Source organism: Parasteatoda tepidariorum, chromosome 10 (genome assembly GCF_982258835.1).
Source record: "Parasteatoda tepidariorum strain Cologne lab strain chromosome 10, Ptep-v5.0, whole genome shotgun sequence".
Lineage (NCBI taxonomy): Eukaryota > Metazoa > Arthropoda > Arachnida > Araneae > Theridiidae > Parasteatoda > Parasteatoda tepidariorum.
The window spans coordinates 38,482,303-38,495,937 of NC_141764.1; the positions used below are offsets into that span (position 1 = coordinate 38,482,303).

At 28.4% G+C, this 13,635-nt stretch overlaps 1 protein-coding gene across 2 annotated transcripts in view; it reads left to right on the forward strand.

Moving 5' to 3' along the window:
- LOC107442768 (LIM homeobox transcription factor 1-beta) overlaps positions 1–13,635 on the forward strand; it is a 116,848-nt gene that overhangs the window by 99,557 nt on the left and 3,656 nt on the right. Inside the window, exons 4-8 of one of the 2 annotated variants that reach the window (XM_043039028.3) lie at positions 6,443–6,660; positions 7,326–7,480; positions 8,184–8,261; positions 10,083–10,242; positions 12,125–12,205. In XM_043039028.3, coding sequence (XP_042894962.3) covers positions 6,443–6,660; positions 7,326–7,480; positions 8,184–8,261; positions 10,083–10,242; positions 12,125–12,205 — 692 coding nt within the window. The remainder of the gene's footprint in view (positions 1–6,442; positions 6,661–7,325; positions 7,481–8,183; positions 8,262–10,082; positions 10,243–12,124; positions 12,206–13,635) is intronic. The other variant, XM_043039029.3, reaches the window with a different exon arrangement.

Consider the following 13,635-nt stretch of genomic DNA (forward strand, 5'->3'; position numbering starts at 1 on the left):
ACGTGAGCACTGTGGTCGGTGCAAGCCGGATGCGAAATTCGTATCGACTGGGATTCGAACCCAGTTCGCTGCATTGGAAGGCGAACTCTCCATCCTCTGAGTCATCGCTGCTCACGTATAAAGATATTGTAAGCTGTACATATAATGCGAACACAATATGAACATGAATACACGTGATGTAAACTTTATGTATGAAGTGCATAGCTAAAACTGCACGTGTATTGTAATCCCAACATGAACACATACATACATATTGTAAGCTGTACATGTTTTGTAAACACAACATGAAGATATATACACATATTGTAAACTAAACTTATATTGTTTGCGGACCTCAATTTGAACATGCATTGTTAGTACATCTCAAGTTAAATATGTGTTGTAAGCAACTTGAACACGTATTAAAATCACATTTCAAGTTGGACATGTATTGTAAGTACATATCAATTGAACTTAAGCTAAAAAGAGTTCGTCTTTAACTGTCTAGTTCTAATTCTCTGCACAACTTGAAAGCTTAAGTTAAGCAGAGATGAAAAAAAAAACCACAAAATGAACATGTACTGTAACGCTATTTTTTTTTAATAAAACGTTTATTCAATTTACAATATTTAAAAATAATTACAAACTTTAACGAACATGATGGATTTCATACTTTTTTTTACTATGAATTGGATTGAATGTTAAACCTAATGGTATAGAACCGCATATACTGCATCAAAGGTAGCGAATTCAAAGAATGATATAAACTAAACGTGACGAAAAACAAATTAGAATAAAAGTGAGCAAATTAAAACAAAGAAATATCACTACGATAACCTAAGGGTCATGTTATCCGTATGTTATTAGAACATACGTTGAACTACAATATAAATCAAGTAGTCTGCAATATTAAAGAGGGGCTAAGTTATCGTACTTATCACATCGATTATCGTACAGATTGTATGGGACAAGTAGTGAAAACTTTACTCGATATTAATACTTTTTTAGAGATTTTGGATATAGTTTTGAACCATAATATAGTATAAATTTATTTATTATGCTGCTAAATTAAACCACATTATCACAATTCCTTTACTTGATTACGGTTACTATTTCTCAACTTTAGCGGAAGATCGGCTGAAACTAACACCTTATTAAGTTAAAATGCCCTTGCTATTTGGCTTACCGTAGGAGGTTTTAGTAAAAAACTTCCTCCGCGAAGGCAAGTTTGTCTCAATGCTTAATCCAGGAGTTCCCTTGTCTTCTGGATTGAGTTCAAAACTGCAAGGCTACGTAGTTAAACATCAATAGTCGTAAATTCAGAATTGGGTCGGATTATTAATAAAATGGAGAAAAAAATTATTAAGGTTGTTGAAAGTTTGAACTGTACAGTTTAATGTTAAAACAACTTTCTTATGGAAAATATAACAATTTTTTCATTAATCTAATTGAGAAGTCTTTTTATTATTTATTTTTACAAATTTAAGATAAGTAAAGATAAGTATTTAAGATAAGTTAGACTGATAAAGTGCTTTTGCAAACCTTAACCGATTAACGGAATTAATAAGCTCTCATTTCTCTTCAAACTTTTCTTTCAATTCGTCAAGAAATATGTAAATTGGCGACTCTTACAGCAAATTTTTTTTTGTTTTAGTAACTATCAGGCTGTCATTAGTGCTTCAACTTCAGATAATGTGTTGATAAGAATAAAGGAAAAATTTCTCTCTCCACTAATGATCAAATTATATATATATATATTTTTAGTCAAAATGTAGTGCGGTAAGTTTGTTCACTTTCACGCGATGATAAAACATTCAAAAATGTTAGATTTTGCATCTAGTTTCGGGTAATTTATCTACAAATATCATTTTTTCGCTGAAATACTTAAGAAAACATTGCAGATTTCGTTCATTGAAATTAGGAATTTTCATTTTAAAGTGGAATTAATAGATTAAGAGCTGATTAGAATTGTGGATTATTTAAAACATAGTCCTTTTACTTAAACATAGTTCTTAATTTACCCGCTATTTTTTTTCCTCTTCATGAAATCTAAATTCTCTTGTTGCAATACTTTATACAATTAACAATTACATGCAGTACAAATTTTGAAATTACCATCTGTAATTTCGGGTGGTCTTGGCCGTAAGAGATTGGGTACTACTGATGTTGAGTTTTTAAAAAACTTTTAATCAAGAAATATAGTTACAATTTTGCTCATGCACATAAGATATGCAAGTAAATTTATGTAAATATAAATAAATTTAAGCAAATTATTTTGTTCCTTATCTTTTGAATTATTTAGTTTAGAGATAAAAAAGGCCAGATTTCGATTGTTTTAGTAAATATATATCTCAAAATATAAATCATGTATGTTTAAATGTTAACTTATAAGAAGAACAAGTTTCTGATATTCAAAGGAATAAAATATATACATCAGTTCACAAGTTTCCTATCTAGGTGTTGACCCAATAGATACATTGCTCTTTTTATAATTTAAGAACAATTTTTTCTTTTTAAATTTATTTTTTTAAAAGTTTCATATAAAAAAAAATTTTAACTTTAAAACTAACGATTTTATTCAAATATTTCCAATAATGATTGAAATAACTTCGCTATTCCTTTTTCTGACATTAATTCGACTTTTAACAAAAAATAAATTACTTTAAACTAAGAAAAAAAAATAAGGTTCACTGTCACTTTCTTTGTGAAATATTTCTAATTCTCTCAAAAGTCAGAATTTCTAAACTATTTCTCGCTTCCTTTTTTTTCGTTAAGAAATATCTAAAATCGGTTTTTTTTATTCACTCCCTACCCCCTGTGTCAGTTTTCTTTTTCAGCAGACGATGATGATGATGATATGCTATTACTTTTTATGGTTCATTTGGACTAAAACCCATTTCTGCTAATAACCATAATGGCTTCCTGACTGCAAAAAGAAAAGGTCTGTGTGCCCTAGAGATGAAAAAAAAAAGCTGAGAAATATATAAAGAAACTTTTATTTATATCTTCCTTCTCTCCTTATGGCGATTATTAAAACACGCCAATCAAGTCTTGTGATTTAATAAAGTGCCTTCCTTTTACCTTTAACGCACTAATGAAGTATAAAATGAGAGTTATGTGTCTAAATTATTTCTGCCAAACGTCGCCAAGAGATGAGGTGGAAGCGGCATTTATGTTATGCTAATGGTTTTGCATGGCGATGTTTTACAGATGTTAGAAAAGATCTTCCGGAGAAATTAATCGACATTATTGTCGAGTAATTTCGTTCGTTTAATGCTCCAGTCCTCATTAAGATATCATTTAACAAATGAATTGAAAAGTTGAAATGGTTTAATGAGGTAAGATATAATTAGGTTTAGTTGAGTAATAAGAGAAAGTGAGTGTTTTTCACTTCGGTTCTTTGAAAGCAATTATGAAAAACAAGTGAAAACATCATTTGAATATTTCATGTACGGTTTTTTTCATAATTGCATAATTATGTCAGGTGATTAAATTTGTGCTCCGATATTATTGCTTTTAAATTATAAACTTCTTAAAGCTTATGATATGAAACAGATATTAACTTAGGATATAATTTTTTTTTTTTGCTATTGAAAGATTTCATTAAACATTAATGAAATATTACTATTGCTAGTGCAATTTTTATCTTATTCATTAAAATGATCAGAATTCTTTGATATATTTTCTCTTATTTAAAGCCACATTTAAAACCACGGTTACTTATTTAAAACCACAGTTTGGAAATCATTTTTTAATTAACAAATTTTCTTTTGTTATTAAAAGTTGAATATTTTTATTCAATAAACATTTGAAAGTGAACAGAAATGAATACAATTTTCAGAATATCAAGCTAGAACTTAAACTTTTATTAAATAAATTATCTTCAAATATTTTTAAATACGATAATAGTATATGATCCTCTAATAAAGATATTGTATAATGATCTTTTCGTAAACTATCCCATAATAAAAGTACATTATGCTCTAATATATCTCTAATAAAGGTAAATAATTTATCAATTTTCCTCTATACAGATATATTATTTACTTTCCCTATAATTCTCTAATAAAAATGCATTATTTTATAATATTTTATTTTATTGAAAGGTACATTATCCTACAGTTATCCTCTAATGAACGCACTTTAACTTAAGAAAATGCATTAATCTTTAATATTTCTCTAGGACCGCCTAAAAAAGCTAAACTATCCTCAAATATGCTTTAAATGCGATAATATGTGAGTGTGATCCTCTAATAAAGGTATTTTGTAATGATTCTCTAATAAAGGTATTAAGCGGTCTCTAATAAAACCTATATTCTCTTTTAGTATATCTTTAATAAAAATGCATCACCCCAATATAAAAAGGAATATAAGAATAATGAGCAATGATAAATTTTTTTGTTAGCAAAATGATTTATGACATGATTTAATCAATCAATAAATTTTACTACAATTAAATACCTAATAATATTGTAGTTAAAGTATAAAAAATATTTCAATAAAGAGTTAAAAATTTTGAATCCAAGCAACAATTACATTATTGCCGAGTTTATATTAAATATCCAAGCCTAAATCAACACGTCTTCTAAAGATAAATTCATTACATTTGACCCTAAATCTACCTCACTCGCCTGATATGGACTTTTCCCACATAAAAACCATCTTTATCTGTACATATTACGTCCCTCCATCTACTGGTAGATTTAATTTGATCCTTTGTAACAACTTATATTCATCTCATTGTTGATCTGAAAGAGCTAAATACCATTCCACCCCAAAATCGTAATCCTCCGACCTATGGTTTATTGCTTTCAAACTAGGTTCCCTTGAACCCCATGTTTACTTGGGGGATGTGACCAACGGTCATTAAAGATGACCAGTACGCAAAACGCTGGGGTTGTTTCTAGATCAGAGGGTCAAGAAGACAAAGGATTTCTTCACTATGAGGTTCACGTGATTTATAGGAGGAGGATGTTGATGCGGTAGAACTTATATTAAGACTAACTTTTTATGCATAGATGGTTGGCGATTTATGTTTGATTATTACGTAGCTGATACTACAGAACGGAATAATAGTTTGTGGTTTTTTTTCTTCTTTTCCTGCTCTAACAGATGCAGCTGCGTGAGTAATCTCTATAATGGATTTGAATATTTATGTAAGGATAAAACTTCACAATGAAAATGAAAAAGATATCTCTCTGAGAAGCTTGTTTTCGGATAATCGGACTTTGATAGAATTAATCAGACATTTCAGCGTCAATCTTAATCGTTTAAAATGTTGACTGCAAATATGTTAATCAGTAAGGGCTTATTACTAATTAAATTATGAACTCGGACACAAAAACGTACTTTGAATAAGCATACCTTTTTCTTGAAAGATTTAGATTTTTGAGTAACAAAATATAATAACCGGAATCTGGAAAACATGGTTTCAACTGTTTAGTCAGAAAAGAGGTCGGATGGTTAGGCTCTTTAATGTTATTTCAATCTTTATATGTTTCACTGTACGTCTAAAACTTTTTATGCAAATCATAAAAAATAAATCGAAAATCTGAACCATAGCATGAAATTTAAGTTCCTTAACGTTTAAGTCAGATTAAAACTTTTGCTAACTACTATTTTCACGAAAATTATAAAAAATTTAAAAAATGTTAAGAGATGTAGAGAACTTTTTGATGACAGAAACCATAAAAAAATGTTAAACCTGAAAAATGGGGACACATTTATTGCAAAATAAAAATAATAATAACTTAAAATAAGGCTTCAGTAATTTCTCAAAGGTTTCAATATCTTCCGCATATCATTAGAAGTCAAAATATAATAAAAATATCCGAAATACCTGTCAATTGTAGCTATGGTGCCAAACTCTAGTCCTAGACGAGTCGAGTTACATTGAGGCGAGTCGAGTTGAGTCAAACTCTGTAGCACTAGAATTAAACTCTGTAACACTAGAATCAAACTCTGTAATACTAAAGTTAAACTCTGTTACAATAGAGTCAAACTCTGTTACAATAGAGTCAAACTATGTTACAATAGAGTCAAATTATGTTACAATAGAGTCAAACTTTGTTACCATAGAGTCAAACTTTGTTACAATAGAGTCAAACTCTGTAACACTAGAGTCAAACTCTGTAACACTAGAGTCAAACTCTGTAACACTAGAGTCAAACTCTGTAACTTATTCGCTAGCTCTTAATATTTAGTCGTTAATGGCAATCTGGAAAATGAAAATTTTGCACCCTTTTCTACACAATTTAAAAACTAGTAAAATAATACAATGCATTAATTTAAAAAAGTTCTAAAACGTACAAAAAAATTTTTTTAAATTTTGAAGAAAAGGCATGTTGCATCGATTTTTCCGTTCATTCTAAAATTGACTAATATAAATTTAAAATGTTTCACTTGCTTAACAAAAAGGAATGGAGTGTTAATAATAAACACGTGACTTTATTTCTGTCAATAGGCTCTTTGCTGTGAAATGTACAGGCTGTGTACTTCCCATAGCTCCAACGGAACTGGTGATGAGGGCACTAGATCACGTGTACCATTTGCCATGTTTTGTGTGCGTTGGTTGTGGACGGCAGCTTCAAAAAGGTGATCAATTTGTTGTACGGAGTGGGAGACTGTACTGCAGGCCGGATTTTGAAAAAGAAATGGCCGTCATGCAAATTGTCACAAGGGGTAAGATTGTCTTTCTTGTCAAAATGTTTATCATAATATATTGCATGTATTAGAATGAATTAGTTCGTTATTTAGTACATTAAAAAAATGAGAAACATTAAATTTTATAAATATTGAAAATTTATGAAATTACGTCATGCATTTAAAGCCTGCTTATTAAAAGAGAAACTTGAACAATCAACGAATCTGTCGAACTTCATGCTGGAACAAGTTTCAAGAATTTAAAAAAAATATATATAGGGTGTTTTGTACTGAACACTTTTACTATATTTTAAGAAAAAAGTACATAAAAGTAATCATTTTAGGAGAGGAAAATTAATTTATCGTAATTTAAAGAAGCAGTAATGAATAATATCCTCTCGAAACTTTTTATAACAATAGAATTAAGCTTTCAAAGATTCACAATTTTAAGAATATATTTTTAAGCTATACAGCATAAAAATATTTTCAACTAAAGCCAATAATTTTTTAAAAACATATCAGGCTATTTAAAAAAATCTAAAAAAATATTCGTATTTAAATCAATGAATTTAAAACAAAAAAATTCAAATAATTTAAGTCATGATTTGAATTAAGTGATTTACCAACCTTGTTACTAATAGATATTAATTACATGATGTGTTATTAAGCATTTCTAATAAATATTAATTATCATATTACTTCAGGAGAGAATGGGCAGCTAACGCCTACTGGACCTCACAATGGCCAACCTAGGCAAGATGGACGAAGGGGACCTAAAAGGCCGAGAACTATCCTCACCACAGCCCAAAGAAGAGCCTTTAAGGCTTCCTTTGAAATCAGCCAAAAGCCTTGCAGAAAGGTAATATCACTTATGTTACCAATATAGACACACACACTGCACAAATATGTTTTTTTTGAAAGGAACATTTTTATGCGCTTTGAAATTTAAAATCTGTTGTTTCTCAACAACATTGAAGGTATTTTAACAAAATATGATATTTTCAAGAATAGGTTCATAGAAAATTTTTTAGAAACATTTTCAGAAACTATAATTGCTTCTGTAACATAGTCGAAGCACTTAGCAAGTAATAATTAAAAGTAGAATTAGTTGAAATTATTTAATTAATTAATATTTAATAATTATTTATCATTTCGGCAATGTACTTTATAATTTAATTGCTCCTCGACAACGTACTTTACACTTTCATTGCAATGATAATTATGTCTTTAACATAGTCAAAGTACTTATAATATTTAAAAGTAGAATTAATCGAAATTATTTAATTAATTAATATTTAATAAATAGGTATCTTTTCGACAATGTACTTTATATTTTCATTGCTTCTCGACAACGTACTTAATATTTTCATTGCAATGATAATTATGTTTGTAACATAGTCAAAGTACTTAGTACGTAATAATTAAAAGTAGAATTAGCTGAAATTATTTAATTAATTAATGTTTAATAAGCAGGTATCTTTTCGACAATGTACTTTATATTTTCATTGCAATGATGAAAAGAAAAATGCATAAATTTTTAATTTCATTTTTTTCCCCTCCAGGTTCGAGAATCTCTAGCAAAAGAAACAGGACTGAGTGTCCGAATCGTACAAGTTTGGTTCCAAAATCAAAGGGCAAAGGTAATGATCATATGATAGTGGATTTTAAAATTTAATTTTCGAAGAAAAAAATATAGAATTATAGCCATTTTTTAAATTAAAAAAATATCAATTTCTTTAACAGTTTTTTAGATAGCATTTTCTAAATTTTTGAAAATTAAAATATGTAAATTTTTTTTATCTTTCCAGCTAATGTTCATAAAATGAAATTAAACTTACTTTTAAAATGCGTATTTATGTTATCATTAATAATTATGATTAATAATTATTATTAATAATTATATTAATAATAATTATTAATCATGATTATTAATGATAATTATTAATCATGATTATTATTAATGATTATATAATGATTATTATTAATCATAATTATAATAATTATAATTAATAATTATGATATATATATAATTAATAATAATAATTATGATAATTATAATAATAATTATGATATATATATATATTATTATTAACTAATTTTTCTAAGGCATATTTATAATACCATTAATTATCATCAAACCAGCAAAGTATGAAACGTCAACATTATATTTAATAATAAGACTTTTTATAGAATGCCTAGTATTTTTAGGCAGTTCATTAGACTAGAGCATTGACTCTAAATTTGTTTCGGACGTGGAACCTTAAGTGATCGAGTTTCTTTTAGTGGAATCCGGCAATAAAAAAAATTTATTGTTAGTTGTAAATATACTAACTAAATAACAAAAAATACTACTAATTATTTTAATATTTAATGTGAAGAATAGAATATTTAATATTACAAATTTGTACTACGTGTATGTTTTACAAAAAAGAACTTTTAAAAGCGTTGAGAATAGTTATCAGAGAAACGTAATTCTGTTTTTTTTTTTTTGAATTGAAAAACTCGATATGCTTAAATTTTTTAAAAATGCATATCCTTCTTATAATTTATTCAATTTATTGTTATTGAAAAAGCTGCTTTTTTATTGGTATTTTACAAAAGTAACTTTATATCAATGACCTAAATATTAAATTAATCATGGATTTCGTGATAGGATATAAATATAATTCCTAAAAATTCTAAATATTCAGAACCTTTGAAATCCTTAATGGAACTCTAGGGAACACTTTTTGGGAACAGCTAGACTAATAAATTATATACTTTATCCTGGAGCTCTGTAGAATAAAAAAATTTCTTGAGGTAAAATACAAGCTACTATTTAAAAGACGTTCTATTAAAAAATATGAGAATTTAAAACTAGAGAGACCTGCGTGTATCTAACAATGTATTGAACAATTATGCGTGCTTTTCCAACAATGTATGAAATGATAGGACTTTCTGGAATACCTTAAGTATTTTATAAAATGACAGATGCTTTTCATACTTAGTCAGTTAGTCGTTTGGCACTCTATGTTGTTGTTTCTAATACCATATGTGTCCCCCGTCGCCGTGGTGCCATCTTTGGCAAAGAATACGACTTCAGCCACACGCAAACCACAGTCCGTTTATAGGGCTGGCCCATTTATACATCACTGGGAGTCTTATGCCGTTACTAAACGGGGAGTCTAAAGCCGGCAGGGATCGAACTCACTACCTCTAGGGCATGGGTCCAACACCCTATCCACCAGGCTATGCCGGCCCTGAGCATTCCATAGAATACCTAAATAAAAAATGAAATGCGTAATCGTTGTAAGCTTTGTCAGACAGTTTTCGGTATTCTATAAAATGCCGAAATATTAGATTTCAAACTCTGCTGGTGACAAATATATCACATTCTTTTATTGTATTGCATGTGCAACAACCTATTACCAAACAAATAATTTGATAACACTTCTTTTTCTTCCCCACATATTCCACGCCAGCTAAAGAAGCTGCAGCGGAAGCAACAGCAGCAACTACAGCAACAAAGCCAAAAACAAAACACAGATTCACAAAACGGGGGATCCAATCCAGATTTGTCCAGTCCTGGAAAAGATGGGAAAAAATCTGACGAACTAAGTCACGGAGACCCTAGTGAATATTGTAAGTATAATCTTACATCAATATGAAGTAAATTGTGAGAAAAAAAAAAGCAAATGTGAAAAAAAACCTTTTCCAAATTATCTATTAGTTTTTTTAAAAAAATTTTCGGACTTAGTTAATTTACATATAACACTTCATTTGTATACCTTTTCTAAACAGTTTTTTTGTAGTATACGATGTTGACATTTGTTACGATATTGTAATTAAAGAAATTAACTATTTTGGCAAAAATCAGTTGTATAGTGGTCAGGGAGCTGACCACTATAAGCTCACGGATCAACAATAGTAAGCTCACGGATCAACAATACCGGCCATTAAGTAGCATGATGGCATACAGTTGTTGAATGTGTTGGACATATTGAAGAGAAAAAATAACAACAATAAAAAGTTAATTAATATTAATACACCACAATTGGGACGATTTTTCTTTCATCACTTTTGCTATTTTAGATTAACACTAAATTAGCTTTAAAAATTAATAAAAGTGACACAAAAATTTCCGTATGTTAAGATTATTGAAGTATTGATAGAATTAAATGCGTAATTGTTAAAAAAAAAAATTTTTTTTTAAAAACTCAATGTTGTTTTAGGTTATTTAAAGATTTTACTTTTATTCGGCACACAATAACTGTGGCATAGTTTGATCATTGAAATAATTTTGTAAATATAACTTTCTGATAAAATACCATTTTCTAGAATTTATGCCTCCTCACTTATCTGCCTGATCATTAGCGAAAAATAGGCAAATATAACTCTCATATATATATATATATATATATATATATATATATATATATATATATATATATATATATATATATATATATATATATATATATATATATATATATATATATATATATATATATATATATATATATATATATATATATATATATATATATATATATATATATATATATATAATATGAGGCTTTCTGTCACAAGATCAAACGGACTCGTATATTCTCGGAGTGTGCAGACGTGGAGAAGTACTTTCTCATTTTACCATTTCTGAAGGGGTAACTAACACTGAACTACTACTTTTAATGATTCAATTTGACAAGTCAATACCACAAGCGATTTTAACACTCTTTCTAACAGGCTGTCTGTAAATAAGTAACTCCGTAAAAAGATTCCAATTTATTTAAAGTTAACTCTTTGCGTTGTTGATTTTTTCTTTTTCTTTTTGTAATTTTTCAACTAATGATCAGATTTCAATTTCTTAAAATAGTTATATCCTTCAAATTCCTTTTAAACAATGTCCATGGTACATTAATAAAACTTGTTTATTTAGACATTTTGACAAATATTTCTAGATCATATTACAGCTATTTGCGTTTGTTATGGTAGTAAAGTGTTCGCCAGAATTCTATAGGACAGGGAAACCAAATGACAGATGAAAAATTTTAAAAAAATCGTCACGATGCTATTTAGCGAGATTTTATTTTGTTTTAAGTTGCGTATCGCAGCGAAACCAAACGGTCAAATGAGATTAATTTCAGCGTTTGAAATAGCTTGGTAGTTCCATATTAACAAGTTTTAATTTTCCTGTGGTATTCCTGATAACCCGAATAGTATAAAATGGTGAGTTTATATTCCATTAGAAAAAATCAGAATGAAATGATAAATTTTGTAATAAAAACTTCCCAATATTTAACAAGAGCTTATGTTTATTTGATGGAACTTCTCAATGTTTAGCTTTAGCAGCGCCATCTGGTGTCATCTTCTTTTCATGGTAGAAAGCGTTTTGGAAGACTTATTTAATGAAAGCTGGGTATCCTGATGAAATACGATTGATAACTTAAGAGATTTTATTGTCTGTAATTAAAATTAATTTTTAAAAGGGGAAAATAAATATTTTTTTTTTTACTTTTTGCAGCCCCATCATACGCTCACCTTTCGGTGGGAGACTCCGACCCCTCACAGTTCCCTTTAGGTGCACTACCCTACACAACAGAAGGTGAGTGAGATATTGTTTCTCAACCCTTCTGATTTCGTTCATTTGCTTTTATTGATGTCCCCGCAACATTTGCATAAAAAACACTCTTAATTTCTCAATTATACATTAAATAGCATTTTAAGACACATAAAAAACTAGAATCAATAATAAGACAAAAAAAATGGAATCAATAATTGGTAATAAGCTGAAGTTTAAAAAAAAGAAAAAAAGAATAAATGTTTATTATTATTCTGCCTTAAAAGTGCTTGGTTTAAACTCTAATAAAACTGTCTGATCTGAGCAGTACATATTTTCCTAACAGTTCATATTTTCTGATTTGAGTTATACTTTTAATTAACCAAAATCAATTTTCACTTCAAAAAACATCAAAAGTGTTGAATACTGCAATACAGCAAAGCCCTTTAATTACTTTTTTAATAATATTTATATTAAAAAATGAAATAGAATGAGTATATAAATATGTAGAGCTATCTACATAATATTTATTAAAATTTTTAATTTTTTTTAAAATGATCAAATCGAAAATTTTTTTGAAAAACATACCCTTTTACTTGCTTTTACGATGAAGTTAATGAAGCCTAAATTTTAACTTTAATTCGTGATCGTGAAAAAACTATTTAAATGAATTAGAATGATAAATGATTTACGTTAAACTAAAATACTTCTGTTAAATATCTTTTTAAGATTGTTATTAAACACTAATGATGAAGGACGGAAATATTTAAAAGTAAAGATATGTTTATAGTTTTTTCTCTAGATTTACAAAGTTACATTATAAAGATGTTATTTTTTAACTTACAGAACTGTGAACTTTATCAACAAATCTTTTCTGTAATAAGATTTAAATTATGAAGTTTTAGAGTTAAGTTTAACAGCCAAAAAACGAGAAGTGGTGAAGTTCAGTCTGATTTCGGTTTATCCTTCGATCTAAATCCAAATCCTCATTTACTACAATTTCTAAATCTGAAATCTTTTTTTTCCCCACTAACTGACTGCTTTGCTTTATTCCCCTATGCTACCTACTTACATCAACGCTCATGCGCTTTCTGCTTTTAGCCATTTATTCGCATGAAATTCGCCTGTGTTGCGTTGCATAAATGTATAAAATAAGTCAAAAGCATGTTGTTCCTTTTGATATTGAAACATGTGATTTCTTAGTACCTGTACATTGAATAATTTTCGTGATTGTACAGAATTTGTAAATAAAGTAGTGCCGATATTAATTCACAAACTTTTAACATGCATTTCAAATCCACATATACGAACACCAATGATCTAAACAAGCACCACTCTTCAAAATGTACAGAAGAGAAGAAAGTGTGTAAAAATATAGAAGCACAGCATTCCTGAAACGGTCCATTGTGGACTAGTGAGGTCATGACTGTCAAGGCTTCACAATTTCGGGCCAATTGCATAACTGTGGCAATACG